The sequence below is a fragment of the Macaca mulatta genome, chromosome 1 (genome assembly GCF_049350105.2).
Source record: "Macaca mulatta isolate MMU2019108-1 chromosome 1, T2T-MMU8v2.0, whole genome shotgun sequence".
Classification (NCBI taxonomy): Eukaryota; Metazoa; Chordata; class Mammalia; order Primates; family Cercopithecidae; genus Macaca; species Macaca mulatta.
In genome coordinates, this window is record NC_133406.1 from 226,224,276 (window position 1) to 226,250,170 (window position 25,895).

At 52.2% G+C, this 25,895-nt stretch overlaps 1 protein-coding gene across 3 annotated transcripts in view; it reads right to left on the bottom strand.

Moving 5' to 3' along the window:
* Positions 1 to 25,895, bottom strand: part of KAZN (kazrin, periplakin interacting protein) — a 515,264-nt gene that overhangs the window by 149,395 nt on the left and 339,974 nt on the right. For 2 of the 3 annotated variants that reach the window (XM_015115268.3, XM_028839490.2), the window contains exon 2: positions 5,031 to 5,222. In XM_015115268.3, coding sequence (XP_014970754.3) covers positions 5,031 to 5,222 — 192 coding nt within the window. Of the gene's footprint in view, positions 1 to 5,030; positions 5,223 to 19,647; positions 22,726 to 25,895 lie in introns of those variants that run through there. The other variant, XM_015115502.3, reaches the window with a different exon arrangement.

Consider the following 25,895-nt stretch of genomic DNA (forward strand, 5'->3'; position numbering starts at 1 on the left):
TTTAAAATAAATTACTGAAGATTTACATCCTTTTTCTAGTTTTAATTTTGAAAACATTAATACTGTTTGAAAACATTACTTTTGTTCATTAAAAATGAACAAAAGCTCTTTGGGGGTCTTCAATTCTGTAAAGGTGTAAAGTGGTCCTCAGACCAAAAAGCTTAAGAAATGCGTCTTACGAAAATAAACAGATTTACACACACGGATCTTTATGACAGTGTTCTATAACGGCAAAAACACAAACAGAAAGAGAGAGAAAAAAAGTAGAAACAACTTAAATGTCTAATAATAGAGAAACGGCTAAATAAATTATGGTATCTGCATTTGCTAGAACATTATGTAGTCATTAAAAATTATGTTTTCAAAGAGTATTTATTGTTGTGGGAACACGCTCAAAACACTTGACATGCTGTTAAGAGATTTAAAAAGGAATGAAGCAAATTTTCACCATCATTGTTTCTGTGCTGCCTTGATTCGCGGGGAAATCATGAAATTGAGGAGGCCTGAGGAAATCAACAGACACCCCAAAGGGGGTCCCCCAGGCTACACGCTTACCACATGAGCCAGGCAGGGCTCATGCAGTTTATACATAAGATGATATCATTGATGAGGTGGGCTTGGTGGCTCATGCCTGTAATCTCAGCACTTTGGAAAGCCGACTCGGGCAGATCGTTTGAGCCCAGGAGTTTGAGACCAGACTGAGCAACATGGCAAGACTCCATCTCTACAAAAAAATACAAAAATTAGCCAGGCATGGTGGTATGTGCCTGTAGTTCCAGCTACTCTGGAGGTTCATTTGAGCCCAGGAGGCAGAGGTTGCAGTGAGCTGAGATTGCTCCAGTGCACTTCAAGCCTGGATGACAGAGTGAGACCCTGTCTCAAAAGAAAAAAAATCTCTCTCTCTCTCTCTCTCTCTCTTAAACAATCATTCAGGTTTCTGCCTTTAAGCTCATGAGGAGACCAAAATTCAAAACCAAACTTTCCCACACTCATTTCCAAAGAAACAAAGGAATCTTCTAAGCCCCCGTTTTTCCCAAACACGATTCTTTTCATTGCTTTTGTGTTGTAACCACAGACTGATGTTTTGGGTGCCTGCTTGAGTTCCTATTCCTCTCACATGCTAGAAATTTCGGGTCTCATTCAAACACAAGACGGCGGGGGAGTTAGTTGGAGAGGGAATCTGCCAGGGGTAAGTCTTTGGGGGCTTTGCTTTTTCCCACGTTAGGGACACTGGATGTTAACAAGTGTCGCCCAACATCTGCTGCTTGCTCGGCTTGCGCGTTTATTCCCCCTCTCCTCATTATAGGCATATAAATTCCTTTCCATGCCCTGGACTCCTTCTGCCCACATCTGTCTGCAATTTACTCACCATGTGCTGTGGCTGGTGAAGCATCTTATTTATGACTTTGTAGCATTCCAGGCAGGATGCTCGTGGCGGCTGAAGGTGCCCATCTCACTGCCTTTCAGGAATGCTGCTACCTTGAGCTTGGATAGGCTCGGGGGGGTCTCAGGTCTGGACCACCCCTCATGAGAATCAGACAAACAGCATCTCCAAGCAGATCTCAGTATTGGCACCAATGGTACTACACACCAGGCCACGCACTTTCTACCTCAATCTTCACAACAACCCTATGAAGTAGGCTACTGTTTATCAGTCCCAATTATAAGAAACACAGGCATTGTTACTATTACTCTCAGCAAAGGAATAATGGGGCAGGGAGGTTAAAGAATGCAACCAAGCTCTAGAACCAGAAATACCACTTGACCCAGGAATCCCATTACTGGGTATATACCCAAAGGATTATAAATCATTCTACTATAAAGACACATGTACACGTATGTTTATTGCAGCACTATTTACAATAGCAAAGACTTGGAACCAGCCCAAATGCCTATCAATGACAGACTGGATAAAGAAAATGTGGTACATATACATCATGGAATACTATGCAACCACAAAAAAAGAATGAGTTCGCGTCTTTTGCAGGGACATGGATAAAGCTAGAAACCATCATTCTCAGCAAACTATCACAGGAACAGAAAACCAAACACCGCATGTTCTCACTCGTAAGTGGGAGTTGAACAATGAGAACACATGGACACAGGGAGGGGAACATCACACACTGGGGCCTGTTGGGTGGTGGGTGCAAGGGGAGGGAGAGCTTTAGGACAAACACCTAATGCATGCAGGGCTTAAAACCTAGATGATGAGTTGATAGGTGCAGCAAACCACCATGGTACATGTATACTTATGTAACAAACCTGCACGTTCTGCACATTTATCTCAGAACTTACAGTAAAATAAAAAAGTAAAAACAAAGGAATGCATTCAAGCTCACATAGCTAATAAGTGGTAGAGGTGGGATTCAAGCCCAGATCTGACTTGAGTCCGCTGTCACCACCACTGAAGTAAGAATGGCTTCTGTCTCTCGCATCCGGGCCAACTTCCTTCCCCGTAACATACCCAGAGGGAAGATGAGGTGTGTCTGTGCAGCGGGAATAAGTCTCTGCTTCTGCTGCTAATTAGCTCTGTCACCTTGGTCAAGTTATTTACTCTCCCTGAACCTCATTCAGGCGTCTCCACCTGAGAAATGGGGTTTCCAGCTCCTGGCAGGATTGAGGTGAATGGTAAGTCATGTGCTTAGAACGGTGTTGGCACCCAGTAGGTGCTCAATAAAGCTTCCTTTTCATGAATACTGACAAGTCCTTGTTGCTTATATTAATATTCCTACAAAGGGGTAGATCTCTGCATCCCTGGGCAAGGCCAAAGATCTTTGGTGGTGGATAAGAAATCTTACAGCACAGAGTTAGGAAAGATTGCCTGTACAGCTCTGTGCCTTGTGGGCTAAAGAGAGAAGGAGGTACATTATCATAACGGCGGGAACTATTTATCACCTTTCCAGGCATTACCTCCTTTCATTCTCACAACCTCCTGCAAAGCCACCGTTAATGTCCCATCACTCAGATCAGGAAACTGAGGTTTGGAAAGCTAGGTTGTACATCCCAGTAACTGAGGATGGTGGTGTAAGTGAGCCATTGCTTAACCCCCGGCCCATCCCTCTAGGCCCAGGAACCGCTAAGGGAGGTTTTTCTCCTCCTTGCAGGTCCAGAAGAGCACATAGGGGTGAAAATCCTGTCCCTGGTCAAAGACACGGAGGTCAGCGTCTCTGTCCCTGGGACACAGAGTGGGAAAGGTGACTGAGCAGCATCTGGCTGCTTTCTGAGCCACCCTGTACTCTCCACTACATGAGAAAGCTTCACAAGACCAAACGACAATAGCTTGCACAGCCTGGGCCCAGCAGCACTTGCTTGTGGGAGATTCCCGAGACGTGGGTCTCCATCCTGATGAAGGAGAATGGATATTACAGGATCCTGGGAAACTGGGCATGGAGGATGGCTCACACAGATCTGCCTAGATTGCCGGGTGGCTGCATAGAGGCGAAGTGTGCCTGCTTGGCAAAATGACTTCCCAGGCATGCCATGTCAGCTGGGCCACAATGTTCCCCAAAATCCACTGCAGCTTCAAAAGACCACCCAAAACGCTGCCGCCATGGCCCCACCAGAAACAAGACCCCAGAAGAAGAGGGTCATCCACCTGCCTCGGAGAGCAACATGTACTGCTGAAAAGAACATTTGTCAAGAGTGCTGTGACACTCTGGATAGAAGCTCACCCTCAACTGAGGACTTCCCAGGCTTTCCGGGGGATGGTCAGCTGTGCACTGGACAGATAGCCTTCTTGGCCTGCTGCCCACATCACACCTTTTGTCAGCGAACTGGCTCTGACTGAGCCAATTAATGGTTCAGCAAAATCCATTCTCCCTTTTACCCTGTTAGAGTCCTAGCTGGGACAAGGCCACATAGCTAGAAACTACATTTCCCAGAATCCTCTGCATCAAGGAATGGTCACATGACCAAGCTCTCACAAAGGCAAATCTCTGGCCCTCGATTCTGGCTCTTTCCCTGAGGTCTCTCATAGACTGAGGGGAAAACATACACCCAACCAGACTCAAATGCTCACTGCGGGGTGGTTAAGGAAGAAACAGATTCTTTAAGCCTCTGTGTTTTGGGGTCTCTTTGTTACAGCAGCATGGTATTAACCTAATTAATAAACCTGCTTTAGCTTCAGAAACAACATTTTTAAAGAGGACTCATTGTTCTAGTGAATGATAACTGGAAAGCAGGTTGCAAAGCTTTGTCTTTTCTAGAAGAAGCAAGACACTGAGGAGGCTTAAGAGAATCAGTGCAGACCCCTAAGGCTATGTTTTCCCCAGATGTTTCATGCCTGAGTTCTCCAAGCACTGTGGAGTCCACTGACAGGTTACATGATGGCTTCCAACCTTTCTCAAATAACCTGCTGAGACCCTTCTTCCAGCCCCACAGAATGTGGGCAGGTGCCTCCCGGAAGAGAGTGATATGGGTCCCTCCAGGGAAACCAGGCTGAGCATGTGGACACCGGTTTCCTCATCTAAATTAATTTCTGGCTGAAGACACACCAGCCACATGGTAGTTACGGGTCTGTGGTCCTTGTCTTCAAGAGACCCCCTGGACACTACACCATGTCATCTTCCAACTCCTTCCTCTGAGCCCAGGAGAGCCCATCATGGTGAGCAAGAGGGACGCATGGGACACAGACATGTCCTCCAGCAGAGAAACTAGTGTAGCCGCACTGTGCTCTGAGTGGAGGCACCGAAGGACCCCAAGGGTGCCGGGTAAGAGAGACTTGGCTGCTGGGCCAGCGTCCTGGTCCAGCCAAGATGCCCACCCACTAATCACACCCCAGAGGGAGGCACCTCACATCCAGCCATATGGGCAATGTGTGATGGTCACACTAGAGGAAGGAATGGCATCTGCATCCACCCCACAAGATGCAGAATTCCACTTGAAGAAGGGACAGGGCAGCCGTGGCTGGAGGTGGGTGCTGGGAGACCCCTGTGTCCATCTGCGTGCGTCACTTCCGCTGCATGGGGAGGACCCCAGATCCCTGGGGCCTGAGCCCCCAGCAAAGGAACTGCCGCTCACTCATCACTCACCCTGCAAGGCTTCTTTGGCTCTGGCTAGCTCCTGCTCCTTCTGGGCCAGTTGGACCCTGAGCTCGGTGGCCGAGAGGACCTCGGAGGACTTGCCGCCCTGTGACTCCTCCAGGTCCTTTGCCAACATCTCCTTCATCTGCCGGAGAAGGTGAACTTCCTCCTGGAGCCGCGACACTTCTTCCCGCAGGAGCACTAGGGGAGAAGGGCACAGGGTTAGAGGACAGGAACGTCGGCTGCCGCTCACTCGCGTTTTCTGGGGATGGTTTGAGGTTGCTTTGGCTTTTCTGTTTGCTCTGCATTCAGGGCCTTTCCTACATATGTGAAGGGAGGAGAATCCCTCGAAACCACTGCCTTATTCCAAAGAGCCCCAGCGCCAATTTTAGGCCCCACCCACAGTCTGCAGAGCACACCTAGTGAGACCCCCCCACCCGCCACCACGACTCCGGGGAATCCACTGTCACTGTCCTGCACTCAGAATGCCCACTCCAGTGGCCGACGGTCTTAGGAGTTAGCATCATAACCACGAGCCAACAGTATGCTGAGTTGAGTTTCATAAGCATTATCTCATTTAAGCCACCAAAACCTTCAGATGCTAGGGACCATCATAATCCCATTTTACAAATTAGGACCTCGAGGCCCAGAGAGATTAAGTAACTCCAGGTGGTCATAAAGTTAGTGCGTTGCAGAGCTGGGATTTGAACCAAGGCCTGGCTGACTCCACAGCCCGGACTCCCAGTCTCATGCTTGGGAAACAGCCATAGAAAGGCATATTCAACACATTTTGCAAAACACATAACCTTGAGGAGCTCAGCACTGTGTATAAACAGAACTTACGCATTTGCACCTGACTGTCCTGCAGGAAAATAGGGTCTAATGAGCAGTGACAAGGTGACACCGTGGACAGAGGTTTCTGCAGCACTTAAATCCAACCCTACATACAGTGAGGCCCCAGGAATGGGGCCAAGGAGAACACTCAGGCCCTGGGTGCTGGGAGGGACCCAGAAGGTATGTCCTCCTCTCAGAGTGAGAGCCATGTCAACGCAGGTGTTGTCAGCTTCTCAGTCCTGTGGGCAGATAGACACACCCACACCCAGGTCAGCTCACCTGGGCAACGGTGAAAACAGAACTGCTGAGGGGTGCTAGAGGCAATCAGGCTGTGCACAGGCGCCAGGCTACGCATACCTCTGCATAACTCTTAGGAGAGCGCATTAAGAGAAGGAGCAAACCTCACTTAGGAGACGGTGGAAGGACACGCTGAAATATTCATTAAGCAGGTCCCCTTGAGAATGAACAGATGAAGGTGCCACACTCACCAGCCTCGTGCTGGCCACTGGGCCACCCCCACCCTCCGCACACTGCCTTCCCCTTCCTTCCCTCATTTTACATCACAGAGGGACCTGGGGAGGGGACAAGGGCAGCCCTGGCTGGGGCCAGGCCTCTGCCTACATCCTCTCTCTCTTCCCACCTACAGCCACACTCGTCCCTCTCTCTACAATATGCCACGCTCTTTCCAGCATAGCGCCTTTGTCTCTGCAGTGCCCTCCACCTGAACATCCTTTCCTGGTTCTTCCTGTGGCTGCCTCCTCATTGTGACACAAGCATCCGCTCCACATCACCTGCGTGGAAGGGCCTTCTCTCACCACCCTGTGTGATACTCTATTTATCTGTCTCCTTCCCAAACTCAATGTGGGCTCCAGAGGTGGGTGGGGGTGCAGGGCTGTCTGTGTCCATCACCGCTATGGTGGAAGCTCAGCACACTCTGCCCCGCCGCCCTGCACCCTGCCACCCTGAGCCCCGGCCTCCCTCCTCCTCGCTCTTTCTCCGCAGCAGCCGTCAGCGCCTGTCATGCCCTGTGGATCTGTTTATCCACAGGCTGGCTGTAAGACCCAGGAGGGCGGGAACTTGAGTCTGTTTTGTCCATGGCCGCATCCTCGTGCCTAGAACAGCACCTGGCACCTGGCCACCCTCGAGAATGAACAGACGAAGGCGCCGCACTCACCAGCCTTGCGCTGGCCACCCGGCCGTCCCACCCTCTGCACGGACTCCTCTCCTCCCCATACTGCCTTCCCCTTCCCTCCATTCCACATCACAGAGGGACCAGGGGAGGGGCCAAGGGCAGCCCTGGCTGGACCGGACATGTGCAGGTAGAGCCAGGAGCATCCCTGCTGCTAAAAGGGGATGTGTACTCCCTGGAGGTCCGGTGCACAGTCCTCTACCACGAGGGTCATGGAAGGGGCATGGCTGGGGGCACAGCTTTGGAGTCACCAGGTCTCCAGCCAGGCACGTGGTGGCTGATGAGCAAGTCCCTCCCTGCTGACCCTCGGACACTGCATCTGTTAAACAGGGTCTAACCCTCATTGGCTGTGAGGCTCCTCGGAGGCATTGGAAGTGCCCCTCCTCATAAAGGAAATGCTCCATGTACACAGGAAGTGTTCATGTACACAGGAAGTGCCCTGGGTACACAGGAAGTGCTCCATGTACATAAGAAGTGCTCCATGTACACAGGAAGTACCCCATGTACATATGCTAGAAGTGCTCCGTGAATGCCATGTACAGAGAGGGTGCAATAATGGTAATGCACTGCCTTCTCCTACCCTCGCCATCAGTGCCTACTGGCAATCTCTAAGGCACTACAACCCTCTGGACTCCCTAGGCATCCACTGGCCTCGAGGCTGAGTGGGCAGAGCCAGGTCCAGGGGAGGGGGCAGGCAGAGGGGGAGCAGGGCTGAGCCCTGAGGATGGAGCACCTCTCTCCCACCAGCCGCCTTGGGAAAAGGTGGTGGCAACTCCAGCCCCTATTTCCTTGTCCATCTCACATCACTTCCTGAGGCCACGATGGGCCCCGCCACCCCTCTAAGGAGAGGAGGCCTCCCAGGGTACCACCTTGCCCTCCCAGCTCCTCCTAACCTGAGTCCTTCCTCCCCACAGAAGCCCGAGGGCGCCTCTGAAGTGCAAGGCACATCTCACTTGGCCCCGACAGCCTCCCTGCCCCGCTCGGCATATTAGCTGCCTCTTCGGCCCTGTCTGAGGCCTCCTTCAGGTTGCTGGCTTCTCTCAGTTCTGGAAGGCGCTAGACTCGCTGCACCTCGGGGCCTCCGCAGAGCTGTGTCCTGCCTGGGAGCTCCTCTCCCCTCTTCACAGTTTCCTTCCCATCAGTCTGTCTCAGCCTCACTGTCACAGCCTCAAGAGACCTAAAACGGCTCCGCTCCTGTCCAGTGTCAACAGCACAGCAGGCAACCCGGACAAAACCCCGTAGTGACTTAGAGGCTCACTCACTCCCCAGCTGCGTGCTCGGTGGACACAGGATCCGAGAACAGGGCCCGATCGCATATCCTGCCCTGTCTCCTTCGCTATCGGGTCTCGAGTGCTGGAAACAGTGTCTGTGCGACACATCAGGGGCACTCGGTGACGTCTGTGGAACGCCTCCATCCACCTAACATGGAGAGGTCCCTGCCCATACCACGCATGGCTCTGGGCATGGGGGCACTGGGGTGAAAGCCCCAGACAGGCCCCACTCTCAGGTTAGTGCTCCTGGATCCCACCATCAAAGGACCCCCAACCTCATGTGCCACGGAGGCAGCCCAGGAACTGTCCAAGTCTCTTAGCAAAACTCCTAAGTAGGAGGTTTGCTTTTGGGGCCACACCCCTGCCCTCTTTCTGGGTAAACATTTGGGGCCCACCTACACTCCAGGCCAGGAAAGAGAAGGGAAGACTCCTGGCCTCAAGAAGCCTCCAGCAAATAGACGCACGTACAAAGAAACAGAAGACGGAAAGGGCCACATGTACTCGGAGCACTCAGACACCCTTGAGAAATTGGTGGCATTCCAGAGGGACCCTAGAGGATGCGACTGGGGAAGGAGGAAGTGGTGTGAACAAAGGCAGCTGCAAGGCTGGAGGGTCCTGAGTGACCAGGAAATGGGTGCCAGGTGAGGAAGAACGGGAGGAAGGCTGGAGAGGTCAGATTATAAAAGGCTCAGCCCCAACCACCCCTCAGCGCTCCTGCCTCAGCTCACTATCTCTAGCAGTCGCCAAGGCTGGAATTTTCTCCTCTTGATCAATACTCTACAATCTTCCATCCTGCCAGGGCCCCTGTTCCCTACTCGACTGTCACTAAGAGTCTATTTCACAATAAGGTGTGAGTGACTGCTAACAGTATGTCCGTTGTCACACAGGTAGAAGAGGCAGGTTTGTTTTGGCTTAATTTTGTGTTTTATTGAGATGGAGTTTCACTCCTGTTGCCCAGGCTGGAGGGCAGTGGCGTGATCTCGGCTCACTACAACCTCTGCCTACCGGGTTCAAGTGATTCTCCTGCCTCAGCCTCCCGAGTAGCTGGGATTACAGGCTACAGGCCCGCCACCATGCCCGGGTAATTTTTTGTATTTTTAGTAGAGACGGGGTTTCACCATGTTGGCCAGGCTGGTCTCAAACTCCTGACCTCAGGTGATCCACCTGCTTTGGCCTCCCAAAGTGCTGGGATTACAGGTGTGAGCCACCGTGCTGGGTCTTTTTTTTTTTTCAGTGACTTCTGGGTCTCCTCCAACCACCCGAGGAAGCCGCCAAGATTGTTTACTGTTGTCCAGGAAGAAGGCAAAGGATTCCAAGACATTTGGCTTCAAACCTAGGCCTGGCCAGGGCCTCGTCTTGACTTTGCACAAGCCTCATGTCACTTCTCTGGGTCTCAGTTGTCATGTATGCTGCACAGATGCCACCCACTTAGGGTTGCCAGAGTAAGCAAAACAAAACAAAGTAATGCCAAACAAACACCCCTAGACGCACAGATAGATTTGAATTTCAGATAAACAACAAATCATTTTCAGTGTATGTCCCAACTACTGCATGGAACATACCTATATTAAACATTGATTCATCACGTATCTGAAATTTAAATTTAACTGGGCGTCTTGTGTTTTATCGCAGCAGTGCTACTCCCATCTCGTGGGGATTTTGACACCATGAAATGGGACAACCAGGGGAGCGGGCTTTGCCTGAGCACTGCATAGGAGGGAGGCGGGGCAGGCACAGAAAGGGCATCTGCCAGGGTCTTCTCTGCACCCTGCACTCAGATGAGAGCAGAAAGTGAGATGGAGCTGAGCGCCATGTGCCTTTCTCTTTGGCTAACAGTGGCAAAGGCAGATTTTTTTCCTGCGCGCTTCTTAACAGGTGTATCTGATGCCTAAGCCCCACCCCTCCAGTCAGGCTGTGAATAAGCTGATGGGAGCCTCGAGGGCGGGTCACCAGGTGCGGCACCTGCAGGAGCCAAGTCTTAGGAGACCAGGCTGGAACAACAACTCCACGGAAAGAGAGAGGCTTATCGGAGCTTGCTAACTGCACCTGCCCCAGCTGGGTGTGGAGGCCCAGGTCTCGCATCCCCCAGACTCTTCCAGGAGTGGAGACGGCCCTGGGACTGCAATCTCAGCCTAAGCGCCAAGAGCACAGCCTCTCAATTTACCAGTTCTGGGGCCACCACGACGCATTTCTCCTCCCTGGGCCTCGGTGGCCTCACCTGTAAAACAGGGGAGATGGGAATAAATAAGACACGTGTAAAGTGCTTACATGTGCCTGGCACACTGAGCACTGTGTCCACAACTCATCTTCCCCTCTGCAGACGGGACCAACCACATTTCTGAAGAAACAATAAAGAAGCTGCCATTGGAAGACTTGCATTTCTTCCTCAGAGGAACTATTACGTTGCTGTGTGACCGTGGGCCAGTCACTGTCTCTCACAGGCTGGAGTACAGTGGCTGGATCTCAGCTTGTTGCAAGCTCCGCCTCCCGGGTTCACGCCATTCTCCTGCCTCAACCTCCCGAGTAGCTGGGACTACAGGCGCCTGCCACCACGCCTGGCTAATTTTTTGTATTTTTAGTAGAGACAGGGTTTCACCGTGTTAGCCAGGATGGTCTCGATCTCCTGACCTCGTGATCCGCCCGCCTCGGCCTCCCAAAGTGATGGGATGACAGGCGTGAGCCACCGCGCCTGGCCACAGGTGACTATCTTACGTACAAATTAATTAAAATGAAAAACTCAGTTTCTCTAGCCACATTTCAAGTGCACCCACGTGGCTAGGAGCTAAGGTAAGGGACAGTGCAGATCCAGACCGCTGCCGTGACTGCACGGAGCTCTCCTATTGGCGCTGGGCTAGAGGGTGTGAGATGAAGATGGTATTTGTTAAGCATCTGGAGCAGCTCGGGCTGGTGACCCAATGACAGGAGAAAGCCATTTGCCAAAGGCAAAACAGCTACTGAGGAAGGAGTCATCCTTTCTGGAGAAAACTTTCCTGGCCTTTGCCCAAGGACAAAAACCCCCAAAGATTGATTGGGTACCTTTCTGCTGACGCTGGTGAACCGCAGTGCCCTCAGGCCCCTGAGTAGAGGGGCCCAAAACCCATAGACTTAGCAGAGTTCTCTTGGCCATAGTAGCAGGAAGTAAACATTGTCTGGGAAACGGTAGCCCTCCTGCCCCAGGGAGCCAACTGTTACCAATGGTGCTACCCTCGGTGGGGACGAGGATACCAGCAGGCAGGCCATGCCGCAGGTCCCCGGGGCTTCCTCCCCAAGGGAAAGGGGGTGTGGGGTACCCACTCAGAGGAAAGGTCCATACCAGGTGGCAAAGGGAGCTGGGGCAGACCCTTGCCCTTCTGCAGCCCATCTCCTTTAGTCTGCAAAAGCAATGAGTCCCACTTTTTAAAAATGCTGTTTTCCAGCTTCCCTTTCAGCTAGGGTTGTCCATGTGACACACTTCTGGCCAGTGAGGTGCAGAAAAAAAGTTCCTTAAGAGGACCGACCCTTACAAAAATAGGGCTTTACCTCTTTCTCCACCTTTCTCCACCTTCTCTACTTCTGGAAAGTGGACTTAATGGCTAGAGCTACAGCAGCCACCTAAAACAGAAGGCAACCTCTCGGACCGCTAAGACTCTGGGTGAATTGTAGGTTTGTAAACTCAGCCTCCCCAAGCCAAAGGTCTAACTAACAATAATATTATGAGTATTATTTATAATAATAACAATTACATCTTTCTTAATACTTCTTGAGCACATACTCTATGCCCTAAGCTTTGCTGTATTTTACCTGCTTAACTAGTTTAATTCTCACAGTAACTCCATGAAGCAGATCCTACTATCATCATCCACAGTTTCCAGATGGGAAAGTTGAGGCACGGAGGAGTTAAATGGCTTGGCCAAGATCACACAGTGTGAAGAGCAGAGCCAGGGTTTGGACACAGATGGTCTGGTTCCAGCACTTCCAGCCTCAACTGTCACGCTATCACCTTCCAAAAGGAGAGGAGCAAGGTCTGTGGGTGACACAAGGGCTTCCTGAGCCAGCAGGGCCCAGGCGGCAACCAGGCTTGGCAGATGCCAGTGAAGGCAGGCATGCCCCTCAGCAGGGTATGAGTGAGTCAGCCACTCAGTGCATGGCGGTCCTGGCCCTCCACTAGGGACACTCCCTGCACAGCCCCTGGAGAAGGGTATGGCCATGGAGCCAGCCTGTCCATTCCACGAGGGCAGGGACTGTTCTGCCCACACCCGACACCCAACACCGTGCTCCATGCCGTGTTCTTGGGAGGCACGCAGTGCAGTGCTGAGGCGGGCACACAGGTTTGGGATCAGCTCGCTGGGGTTCAGTCTTGGCTCCCCCACTTCCCAGCTATTTGACCTGTGGACAAGCAACCTCTGATGTCTTATCTGAAAATGGAGCCAAGGCCAGTCTCTCAGGCCTGTGGTAAACATTAAACAAAGCAATCATCTCAGTGGAAACTCTCCGGAAGGTTCTACATGAGGGTCAAATGTAGCTCATCACGATCGTGTCGGAAAAGGGTAAACCTCCTTGATGTTCCGGAAGAAGACTTTGGCCTCACTAACTGCAGAACCCTGACCTTCGGGTTTCCCCAGCCCAGGAAGGTGGGATGAAACAGCAGAGATGAATGTGCTGAAGGCTGAGTCATCAAGTCTAGAGAACGAGGGAGGCAGAGAGCTTGGGGGGCTCTGAGTGGAGTCCAGGCTTGGAGGGACCGTCCCCAGCTGACCATCAGGGGTGGACGCCCTGATCAACAGCCATGCAAACTCACTGAACACAAACTGTACACTTAAGAGCCAAGCATTTTACTGTATGTGAATTATACCCTAAGAAAAAAAAATCTAAATTTAGCAGTAGCATATTTCAGATTTTCCATTAAAAACTCATTTTTGTAGCCCTCCCCACAAAATAAACCCAGATACACAACCAACCAACCCCCTATTCTCCAGCAGGCCCCCATGAAAGCGGTATCCTGGTCTAAACCCCATCCATCTTGGTGGATTTGTGAACAGCGAGGGGTCTGTGTGTCCAGGAAACACCAGGGTGTTTGCTTGAGCCACACACACACACACCCACACACACACCCACACACACACCCACACACACACACACCCACACACACACACACACACACACACACACACACACACAGTGGGAAAGAAATTGGATGCCTAGAGAATGGTCCCACACCCACCACAGCCAAATGGAGGTCACTTCCAAGTGACAAGCACTCTGTATTGACCTGCCACTGTCTCCATGAAGCCTTGCAGAGACCATGGCTGCTGCCACCCCTGAGTAGGTGGATGCCAGGTGCTGGATGACAGCCCCCATCTCATGACCCCATGCAGGGCTGTGGTGGTCCCCACCTGAGGCCCACAGCCATTGGCAGGCCACGGGATCAATCCCAGGTCTGCTGGGCTCTGTGCCGCCCTGCCGTGCACTGGTCCAGCAGCACCTAGTAGGTTGTGAGTGCCCCCTTGGCCACCACTCTTGCTATTATTGAATTGGGGCCAAATCAGGTCCAGATGTGATTTTAGTACACTGGGATGATGCCTGTTCTAAAAATAAGGAATCATATTGTCCTTGGAGGGTTAGTTTTAAGACAGAGACATGAATGGGCATGGTGACTCATGACTTAATCCTGGCACTTTGGGAAGCCGAGGGGGATGGATCGCCTGAGGTCATGAGTTCGAGGCCAGCCTGGTCAACATAGCCAAACCCCGTTTCTACCAAAAATACAAAAAATTAGCCGGGCGTGGTGGCAGCCACCTGTAATCCCAGCTACTTGGAAGGCTGAGGCAGGAAAATTGCTTGAACCTGGGAAGTGGCAGTTGCAGCGAGCCGAGATTGTGCCACTGTGATCCAGCCTGGGTGACAGAGACTTTGTCTAAAATAAATAAATAAATGAATGGATGAATGAGTGAATGAATGAATAAGTAAATAAATAAAAATTAAAAAAAAAAAAAGAGACACAATGACTCTCATGGGCAAAGTCATCTTAAGAGACAGGGACTCCCAGGCCCCCAAGACTAAGCAGTGACGGGACGAATGTATTAGTGCATCCAACAAAGCAGGTACCCAGCAGAGGAGGGGAGTCCTGAAAGGAAGAATCAGAGACGAGGAGGCCGGCAGAGCTCACCGCCCAGGGCAGAGCAGGCGGGGGTCTTCGCCAGGGGACTAGGGACCTCCTCTGTTCTGCAGTTCTGCGGGCGTAGCACGCGGCAGGAAAGAAATGCATCTTTGCTCTGAGCTTGAATGTGCTTGTCGCCTTTGCCCAGGTGATCAGAGTCACGCTTTCTGAGCCCTTCACATGTGTTGAGATTGATGGAAATCTTCATGTGCATGAATTCTCAGTCCCCTTAAGGACCCTAGGGGACCTCCCCATTTTACAAAAGAAACTGAGTCACAGAGAGAATATGCAGTTAAACATAGGAAGTTTGCTGTTCCTTGTAACCACTGATCTATTCCCCTTCTCCTGTGGGTACGGCTGCCAGACTCAAGACGCCGTGCAGGCAGACAAAAGCCGTGTGCACCTTTCCTGTCTGGGCCTGCAGCTGGGCAGACAGCCCTGAAACCTTCCCTGGAGAGTTACCCCCATTTTCATCCTTCCCCTGGACGGGGAGGCCTGAGGTCACAGAACCTCAGCCTCTTTGCTCAGCTGGCCCAGCGTCTGAGTGGGGTTGGGAGTCCTGGATTAGCCCAGCCCAGGGCCGCTGCAGCAGCCACACCGGCTCTCTATTGCAGACTCCTCCAAAGCCTCCTCCAAGCTCTGTATATGACCAGAGCTGCCATAAGGAAACTCAGCTCGCAGCATCCTAAGGCTTGTCTGTGGAGTGAGAAGTCTGGTGGCTGTAGGCTGGAAAATGCCAGCCTCAGGAACACGCTTCTGTTGGTCACCCTGAGCCTTCCAGGGCGAGGTGAGCCTAGCTTTGGCATCACTCTTTCCATGGGGCTGACCCTCTCAGGCCCACCCTGGCCTCCCCTCTCCTGCCTGGTCCCTGCGTGGGGAGCTGGAAGCAGCGCCATCTTCTTGAACCACCTCTGTCCCCATTTGCCAGATGGACCCTCCCATCCGTCCCTCAGTCCCCAGTCCCTGGTGGCAGGCAGGTAAATGTGGGAGCCATGCAGGGCTGCGGTGGTCCCCACCTGAAGCTTACAGACATTGGCAGGACACGGGATCAAGCCCAGGTCTGCTGGGCTCTGTGGCCGCCCTGCCACAGCTTGGTGGAGATTTCCATGTCCTCCGGGCCTATGTCATATGATCCTGACACTCAGCAGGGGGTGACGGGAAGCAGTCCAGCCATCCCCAAATAGGAGAAGACTCTCAAATAACACCCACCTACTCCCCTACAGGGTTTCTTCCAAGGCGCTCCCCCGCCCGGAGAGCCGCTTGGTAACTCTTACTACAGGTGGGTGTGGAGGGTGCAGGGACTCAGGTAATACAGCCTTTGTCCTTTTCTCATATTGCACAGTAATTGTTTTTTCCGTTAGGTGGTGTTGAAACCGTCTTCCCTGCAGAGGCTCTTCCGGTGAAGCTGCTGGCCCGTAAACACACCTTTAGCCAGACCCTCCTCGGGGGCCCCGAGTGCCACGCGAATCCTCTTCTACTATCTTGCTGCTCAGAGTTCCCATGGGGGGCTGGGCCCACCCAGCTCCACACCCCAGAAACCCGGTCCTCTCCTGCATGCCTTCACCCACCCCTCACCAAACACAGGCTGGGCAGCAACCATGTCGCTGCCCTGGAAGGGTGATAGTCACAGGCTCCGAAGCAGAGATGTCCTGGGGAAGTCAAGGAATCACAGACCTCCAGCCCCACTTAACCTGAGGATTGGCACTGCAGGATGCAGCCCCCCGGGGTCTGCCGGAAGTCTGGGTTAACACCTTCATGGCAGAGGCTGCAAAAAATCACTTGGCAGGTGCTTCTGGCACCCGGAGGAATGTAAATCTCCAAAAACACCATCTGGGTTGGGGTGGGAGAGGCAGGCACCTGCCTGCCACCAGGGTGGCTGGGTCCCCGACTGGTGGTGGCAGGAAGGACGACTCAATCCCAAAGCCCATGGCCAGGCCTCCTTGATGACTGTGAAGAGTCTGCTCCTCCCTACTTGGGAATTTGCTTGGGCAGGAGGGATGGGGAAGTGCTGGCCTCTGCTCACGGCCTGGCCAGCTGCCTCCCCCAGCCCTCAATAAGTACATTTTCTTTTTTTGTTTTTTAAGTTAGTATTTATTAACTGTTGTTTTAATAAAGGAATTTTTTCCCCTTTAATCCCAATTCAGTTGCTTAATGTAAAACCACAGACAAGTTACTTCTTATTATGATTATTATTTTGAGTCAGACTCTCACTCTGTTGCCCAGGCTGGAGTGCAGTGGCATGATCTTGGCTCACTGCAACCTCCACCTCCTGGGTTCAAGCAATTCTCCTGACTCAGCCTCCCGAGTAGCTGGGATTACAGGCATGCGCTACAACGCCCTGCTAATGTTTGTATTTTTTTGTAGAGACGGCATTTCGCTATGTTGGCCAGGCTGGTCTCAAACTCATGGCCTCAAGTGATCTGCTCGCCTCGGCCTCCCAAAGTGCTGGGATTGCAGGCATGAGCCACTGTGCCCGGCCTAATGAGCACATTTTCCACTGAGGATTAGAAGCTGCAAGTTGTAGCCAGTTCATCACAAGTCAGGTGGGCCGACTTGGGACGGGGCTTCCTGGGCCATCCTGTTGGTACAAGGAAGACTCCTAGCACAGCCATCGAGCTGAGCCTCCGTGCTACCGCTTCCTCTGAGAGGCCACCTCATCCAGCCTTTTCTTTCCAAATTTCTCTATTATCCCCTCCTGGACTGGGCAGCAGACGTTTCTGTCTGGCTGATATTTTATGACTCTTCTTTTCAACATGGCACCTCCATTTCCCTTTGGGGAGCCCCCACTGTCAACACCTGTGGTTCAGGGATGAAAATACGACCCAGTCTGGCTAATGAGATCACTGAATCAGCCTGACCACTGTGACTGGCTCAGAAGGCACATGACCCAAGTCAGTCCAATCAGAGGTAAATCTCTGGACCAGGATCCAGACTCTCTCTTTACCAATGGGCTCAGGCTGTGAGGATGGAGCCTGGAGTTGCTGGCAGCTGTCTTGACACTGGGAGGGGAGAAGTCAATGAGACTAGGACAGGATTCAGATAATACCCGAATACCTGAGTCCTGGATCACACCACACCTGCAGCCAGAACCTATTCCTGAACTTTTCAGTTACATAAGCCAATTATTCCCTTTTTCATTTAAGCCAGTTTGAGTTGCACTTTTTAATCCCTTGTACTTGAAAAAGAATCCTGATACACTGCTTTTGTCAGAGACAGTTTTCTGGGCACCTAGCGTCCTTACAAACTTGAAGGCTACCTTATTCTTTCTTCAGAAACTAGGTGAGCAAAAATGGACAAGGGAACTTAGCTCTTCCAAGCAGTGAGCACTTATCACTGTTTAGACTTCAATTCTAGCTTCTCTTTGATCCCAGTGACCAGTCCTTCTGGATTGAAACACTGCATGGCACAAACCTTCCAAGTTCTGCCTCAAAGCCATTTCCAGGCTTTTCCTGCCCATATCAGTCTTTCTCCTTTTCCCCCATCTAGACAGTCTTTGCACCAACCCACAGCCACTGGGGTTCACCTGAGGGTGTCAGCTCCCATTTGGGTGTTCACTATGTGCCTGGCACTGAGCCTCAGCTCATCAGAGTCTCTCACCAACCCCATGGGAGAAGTGCTAGCATTCTCTCCGTTTTGCAGAGGCAGTAATGGAGGCTTGAACGGGGGGGCTGGTTTGTTCAAGGTCACGGAGCTGGTCCAGGTGGCACAGCTGGATCCCAACCCCAGCTGGTCTAATTCCAAAGCTCATGTTCCTAACCACTGGATAGGCTCCCAGCCCTAAGCCCCATGCTGTGACTGCTTCGCAAACTAAATGCCAGGACAAATAGTCTCACAGGTAGGCACACAGTTGAAACTGGGCCTTTCTTGGAACTCTGGGTCTTTGAGCTTCAGATGAAAAAAAAATGGCCAGGTCCCCCAGTCTTGGCTCTTGCAACAATCTCCTCCGCTCCCCAAGGCCAGGCTCCTGAAGGGAGGTACCCAGGGGAGGGACAGCAAGCCCCGGGTAGCACTGCCTGCTTCCCTCCACATCCTCACTGTGCAGGGCTTTTTTCCATCCATCCTCATCCATCCTCCCTCTTCCCCACCCCCGAGGAAAAAAAAAAATTACCAACACCCAAAGAGGAAAAATACGGAAGGCCACGCATTAGTTACACCCACCACCTCATGACACCATCCACACAGGGAGCCCAAATCTCACTGCAGATCGGGAGGAAGCAACCTGAGCACGGCCTTACAACGGCAGGCAGAGCCCAGCCCGGCTTTCTTTCCCACCCTGAGTATGACTCAGCAGCACAAAACCCTGCATCTCAGTTTCCTTCTCCACCCATTCCCAGAACCCACAGAAAGATGGCAGCTGCCCGCCCCACACGTCACAGAGCAGGTTCTCCCGTGTCTAGCTCCGGGTGGGACAGCTAACTTTCTGAGAAGACTAGGGGAAAGAACAGACATTTCTATTCCCATGTTATAGATAACCAAACCAAAGCCTAGAGGAAAGTGTCTGGAATCCACAACCTCAACCGCGTGGCCACTGGCTACACCATGAGCTGGACACCAAACTGGAAACACGCTTGGGCATGAACATGCTAAGCCAGTGTCAGATTTCAACTCGGGTTAAATGCAGCAAAATTAGTAAAGCATGCTGGCGGCCCCTGCAGATGTAAATAATTACACTGAGAGGCGACGTAGGTGAACGGGGGCTCCGCTGAAGGCTCTCCTAGATGTCGCCATCACACAAGGGTGGTGAGCCTTCAGTTCCCACATCTTCAGATCTCCATAGTGAACAGACGCGTGCTTTCTAAAGAATTTACACCAGATCGAGACCATCCTGGCTAACATGGTGAAACCCGTCGCTACTAAAAATACAAAAAATCAGCCGGGCGTGGTGGCAGGCGCCCATAGTCCCAGTGACTCGGGAGGCGGAGGCAGAAGAATGGCATGAACCCGGGAGGCGGAGGTTGCAGTGAGCTGAGATTGTGCCACTGCACTCTAGCCTGGGCAACAGAGTGAGACTCTGCCTCAAAAAAAAAAAAAAAAAAAAAAAAAAAGGAGTATTTAAACCAAGTCCAGAGTGGGCTCTGGGGTCTGAGCAAATGGCAAACCTGGGGGGCTCACTGTCTCCCGTGCAGCTTCTGAAGGGACACACCTAGTGGGCGTTTCCGGCAATCACATCACCTCTACGTCCCTCTACTTCCTCACCTGTAAAGTAGCCACAGTGACAGTGAAGAGCAGTGGTTCTGGAACTGGATGGCCTGGTTCAAATTCTGGCAATGTCCTTGGGTAGCTGTTTGACCGTGCAGGTCACTTCCCTGCCCTTGTGTGGAGAATGAAGATGACATAGTATCCATTTCCCAGGGCTGCTGTGCCAATGCCTGAGGACAGATAAAAAGCCTCAGGAAGGGGCCTGGCACCCATGGGCCCTCCGTCAACACTGGCAGACAGCTGCTGATGCCATCGCAGAGCATGCCTGACTCCATGCAGGCGGCAAGAAAGGAGAGCACGTCTTGGGCTCAGGCTGCCCAAGTCTTCTGGGCCGGAGCGGACACTTGCCCCTTGGTGGGAGGCTCTCGAGGCTGCGGGGCTTGAAAGTACTGCAGGGCAGCTCACAAATCCATATAACTCACTCCCGATTACTCGCCAGCCTGACTGAGCAGCTGCTCCAGGAAGAAATAAAATATGCTTTGCATACTTTCAATGTTTCACTTATGAAAACTGGCAGGGCTGCCTTGCTAAATTGTTTAGCAATAAAGTCACTAACAAGCAGCGTTCGAGGCTCTCCCCACCGGCGGGGGAGCCAGCCGGGGTGGGGGAGGGGGCAGGGAGGGAGGACAGACTGGCCGCCAGTGCAGAGGCCGCTAGGGCTTCCAGAAGGCGCCATCTGGGATTTTTCAGAGGGGCACGGGGCTCACATCCTGGTGTCCTGATGTGAAATTGGATCCTCCCTCTGGAAGCCAAGCCCCAAATGAGTGGGGGCAGAGGGGAGGGCCCTTCCGGCCCGGGACGTTTTCCCACACTCCAGGGCGCCCCGGTTTCCAGCCAATTGAGTTAATTGAAAAATTACCTTGGGCTGAGAAAGGCCAGGACCTGGCCATGGGGGACTAGCTCACAGGAGACCCAACTCAGCCTCCAGCACTGGACTTCCACCACCTGCAGCTGCGAGGCCTGCAGGGGCGCTCCTGGTGCTGGGCACACATCCCCTACAACGTCCCAGAGACCTCAGGGGTAGTTTCAGCCTACTTGACAGATGGGGAAACTAAGGCAAAAGGGATAAGGAGCCTGACCAAGAGCAAAAAGCTAGGGAGCTGTGGGCCACGAGCCCCCGTGCAGCCTGGTGCTGTCCCCTGCGGTACTTCGTCCCGGGATGCTGTTCTGAATGTGTGGCAGGGCCACTGCAACCCCAAAATCCAATGACTGTAACTCGGAAGGAAGCCCAGGATGCAGGTCAGCTGGCAGGCGGGCAAGAGACCTCCTGCCCTGCCCGGAACAGGATGGTGCCTCCATCCGCAGAAGGCCTTGCTGCGGGCTGATATTGCTGATACTGAAAAAGTGCTGAATAAAGCGCTTTTCCTTCCTTCCAAGTGCTCACTTCTCTGTTATCAGCCCAACTGCCTGGGAAGATTACAATGGTGGGTTTTATTGTCCTAAATAAAGGCCAGCCAACCCCAAGGCCCCAGGAACAGCACCACGACTCAGCCAGGTCACACTGGGGTATGGGGGGCCCAAGCCCAGTTCTCCACTTAACTCCTGCCCCTGGCCCATCTCCCATTCACAGACACCAGGCAGTCCACGCTACAGACTGCCTCTCTGGGGCGGTCCATTCCTGTCCCCCTCGGGTCCCTGCCTATTTGGAGGCGAGAGAGACCTGCAATTCCAGAATGGTCCATCCCATCTCCAGGGGCCTCGGCAGGCACGGCTTCTGAAACCAAGTAGGAGACCAAGGGCACCCCTACAACTGTCTCCCCGGCATCAGGCCACAACCTTCAGGACCAGAAATGAACACAGCTGACTGGAAAAACACGCTTACTTCACTTAGAGAGTTTCAGCAGTTTAGTCTGTGAACCAAATGTATAATTAAGGCACAGAAAAATGTGAGGTTTTTTTTAGGAGGGGGAGCTGGGAGCGGGAAGAGGCAGACAAACTCAAGTCCCTGAGTCACCTTTATGTCTGAAGACAGAACTTCTTCCCCCACAGGAAAGCTTGACCCTGACGTAGAAGCTGCATATCCAGTGTGTGTTTTTTTGTTTTTGTGTTTTTTGAGGAGTCTCACTCTGTCGCCCAGGCTGGAGTGCAGTAGTGAGATCTCGGCTCACTGCAACCTCCACCTCCCGGGTTCAAGTGATTCTCCTGCCTCAGTCTCCCAAGTAGCTGGGATTACAGGCGTGCGCCACCACATCTGGCTAATTTGTTTGTATTTTCAGTAGAGACAGGGTTTTACCATGTTGGTCAGGCTGGTCTCAAACTCCTGACCTCAGGTGATCCACCCTCCTTGGCCTCCCAAAGTGCTGGGATTATAAGCGTGAGCCACCGTGCCCGGCCCAACTTTTGGTTTTAACACTCACTGAGCACCTCGCCTGAGAGGCGGTGCCATCTAAGCAGCTAGAAACACATCTCCAAGGAAGGCATCCCAGCCACTTACTAACCAAGTGATCTTGAGCAGGTCACCTCACCTCTCCGCGCCTCAGTTCTCTCATCTGTAAAATGGGAGTAAGGGTAGCTCTCTTACGAGATTGTTGTAAGGATTAATCGAGGGTCTATACATAAAAGAATGGTGCTGAGCACACAGCAAGTACTATATACATTGTGGTTATTATTTTCCCTCTTGCTCCTCCCTCAAGAGCCACACTGCCTTCTCGTTGTGAGACCAGCCCTTGCCAGGAAGCACTGTCCTGGGTCCCCAGAGACTTCTGGAATCTCTGATGTACATCCTCAGGTAGAACATTCTTTGCTGAGAGGTCCCCGGAGTAGGCTCTCCAGGAGCTGGGGGGTGACTGCTGAGGAAGTGATCGTGCAATCCTAATCTGGAGACTTGGGCACTATTCTGCCGCTGTCCCCTCTGGCTTTCTCTGGTTTCTGGTCTGAAAAAGGTAGAAATGGAACTTTAAGTCTTGCTCTGAGTGGCCTCTGACTTCCCACCAAATGTTTCCCCGTCTGTCTGGCTAGCTCCGCTCACAATTCACAAAGGTCAAATGCTGTTTCCACTCTGCATGCCGCCTCTAGGGAGAGCAGAGGAGAAAACTATTCGAAAAATGTAAATCAAAAAAAAAAAAAAAAAAAAAACCCAAGGCTCTCCTCCCCCACAACACACACACACACACACACACACACACACACACACGCAGCTCACATCCAGTTCAACAGAACACAAGAACACAACAAGCAGGAAGACAGAAGGGCGATGCCGAATTTTCACCAGTGGTGACCAGCTCCAGGCCTGCCTTTCTTAGAGGCCCTGCTAACCCAGACAAGGAAATCTCTTGTACAGAGAAGCATCCTTCCGGGTCTTCCTGGAGCACCCTCCTGGCAGGAGCCAGGTATTATATAAGCTGCAACAGCTGGTGCAGCCTTGACCTGTGCTCTAAGCCCAAGAAGTGCCTGTTGAGCTAAAGCCAGCCCAAGGCACAAGCCCAGGGGCAAAAGCATCCTTTCACCAAGCCGAACACCCGCTTAGGACCACACTCTCCTGGCCAGAGGCGCTTTCATACCAAAACATGTTTTTCCTTGAAGCCACCCTCTACCCCTCATCTCCCAGGAGAAAATGATACTGACTAGAGAAGAGCGGGTTCTAGGTTCGGCTGCTGCAGAATCAAAGTGCGCAGCTTGAATAAAGAACAGAAGGGTGTGCAGAAACACTGAGTGTTAACATTTGGAGCAGGTTGGAAGCGTTTCTTTCATCTACATGTTTTATTCTCTAAGTTGGCCTTCTCCTGCCCTACTGTCTTGAGCTGAGCTTCTACCAGATCTTTCCTTTTTCCTCTTCCCACTCCACAAACCTCAAACCATATATATCCCTGGAACGTCTGGGGACCTCTTTCGTGACACATCTGCAATAATACCACGATCACTCGTGGCTGCTTGAGGAGGAGAAGGGAAAAATATGTGTACCCTGGGCGTACAGGACTGGTAGGGGTGGGAAGTGTAAAACAAAACAAGCCACATAAACACCGCGGCTTGTGATGCTTCAACACTGCCTCCACGCTTGGGTGAAGCAGCAGAAAATAAACCAATTGAAGAAATAAAAGTCCTAATCAGGAGCAGGTGTTTGCATTGTAACACGACTTGGGACATGAACAAGCCCTGTATTGTGGGCTCGTTGCCACGTCTCTCTGGAATTGCAGGCTGACCACCAACCAAGCCATGAGGTCACCCCACCTCCAGCGGTAGACAGCCCATAGCTGCAGATATCCCAGAAATCCAACAAAACACCAATGCAGGGTTCTAGTTATTCTCTAGTCCTGATGCCCAGGACAACGAAGCCCAAACCCAGGAAGCCAGACAAGAGGACAGCAGCTCTCTGTTCCTTCTTTGGTGAGCAGAGAACATGGATTTCAGCAAAGAGCATGGGCAGAACCAAAGCGTTGTCAGCTTTCAGCGTTCATGAAAATTAACTCAGGATAACTCCAGTGCCCAGGAAATCTTCCCTGCTCCCAATCTCTGGAGAAAGCTATACGTCTTCTAAATTAGCATCTTCTCTGCAGGAACACCTGCAGAAAGCTAATTTTGGGGAAGCGGGGTAAAAAAAATCAGAACCTCCCCACCCCACACCCCCATCCAACCCACCAACTCAGGCTGCCCTGGCCTAGAAGGTAGGCTGCTGATTCAGGCTAAAAATTCCCAGGCAGAGAAATTCAATCTCCTTTTTCCAATGGTCGACAGTTAATGTATTGTTCCACCTTAGCCCTCCTCTTTTTTGTAATCTCTCGGCTGAGTGCTCATGTTCTCAGGACCCTCTTGCCAAGAGGTGAGTACTGTTTATTTGGCCGTGGACGCTACTCATGGACCCCAAAAGGAATATGTAAACTTGCCACTGCATGCCTTTGGGTTCCTTCTGACCTGATGGCATGGGAGTGAGGATGCAGGGCGGGCTACAGAAAAGGGGAATAAAGCTGGGTGTGGTGGCTCGTGCCTGTAATCCCAGACTTTGGGAGGCCAAGGTAGGGAGATCACCTGAGGTCAGGAGTTTGAGACCAGCCTGGCCAACATACAGTGAAACCCCACCTCTACTAGAAGATACAAAAATTCAGCTGGGTGTGGCGGCGCTCGCCTGTAGTCTCAGCTACTTGGGAAGCCAAGGCAGCCGAATCACCTGAACCCGGGAGGCAGAGGTTACAGTGAGCCAAGACTGCACCACTGCACTCCAGCCTGGGCAATAGGGCAAGACTGAGTCTCTAAGGAAAAAAAAAGAAAAAGAAAAGGAGAATGACATCTGTCTGGCCATTTCCGCCTGCCTGGTCTGGCCCAGGCTACTGGGCTAGCTCCATCCACCCTGATAGCACTCCACAGTCATTTCCACCTGGCCCTCTCCCTGCCTGCTTCCAGGGGGGCTGCCTGATGTCTTTGAGCTTCTGCCATGTCCTCTGAAACAAACATCAAGAGAGCCAGGAACACACAGCTCAGCCTGGGGAACATTCTTCCTTAGGACGTGCAAGAGAAGGTACAGGCTCCAGCGGCTCTTCCTCCACCCTCACAAAGGGCTCCCAGTGGGGGACGAGAGATCTAAGGTTGGCTAAGCTAGGAGGATCAAGGCAAGACGCCCTGTGCTCGCAACCACCCATCTACTCTGCCCTGGCTAGGAGGAAAAATGTCTGGAGAAACGAAGCTGGCCCCCGTGCCACGGTGGCTGTCTTCTTACAACAGAGGGGTTATCACGTCAAGAAAACAGACTCAGTGTGTAAGATCCTCAAATGTAGGGTGCAGGCCAATGGGTGGATGCTACTGTGAGATCAATTTTTGGCTCAATATAAAAGTGAGTGAATGCTTAAAACGAATCAAAAATTGGAGGGGCTGCCTGGAGAGGAAGTGAGTTGCCAATCCCCGAAGGTATTCAAACTCAAGAGGAACAACTGCACTGGACTTTATGAGTCAATCTGTCTTCCTTGCCCTAAATTCCCCCCACCACAGCTACTTTCCCACAGGCCCTGGAAGGATGCAGCTCTCTATACTGAGTACCCCGCCCACTCTTACAGAGGCAGCTGACTGAACCAAGATGGTCACCTGATCCATGGTCTGCCAAACCACTGGTCAGGCAGGGACCAATCAATGCCTGCCTCCCAGGCATTTAAATGCTTCCGGGGTACAGAGGGAGGCAGACCCCTCCCTGAGGGATGATCCAGCTGGGTGAAGGCTCCGCCACTGCCTTTGGAACCTGGCACTCCTGAGGCTGAGCCCTAGGACTTCCCTAGGTCAACCCAGGCCCCCTGTGACTTGGGTTCATGTGACAGTCTCCCTTC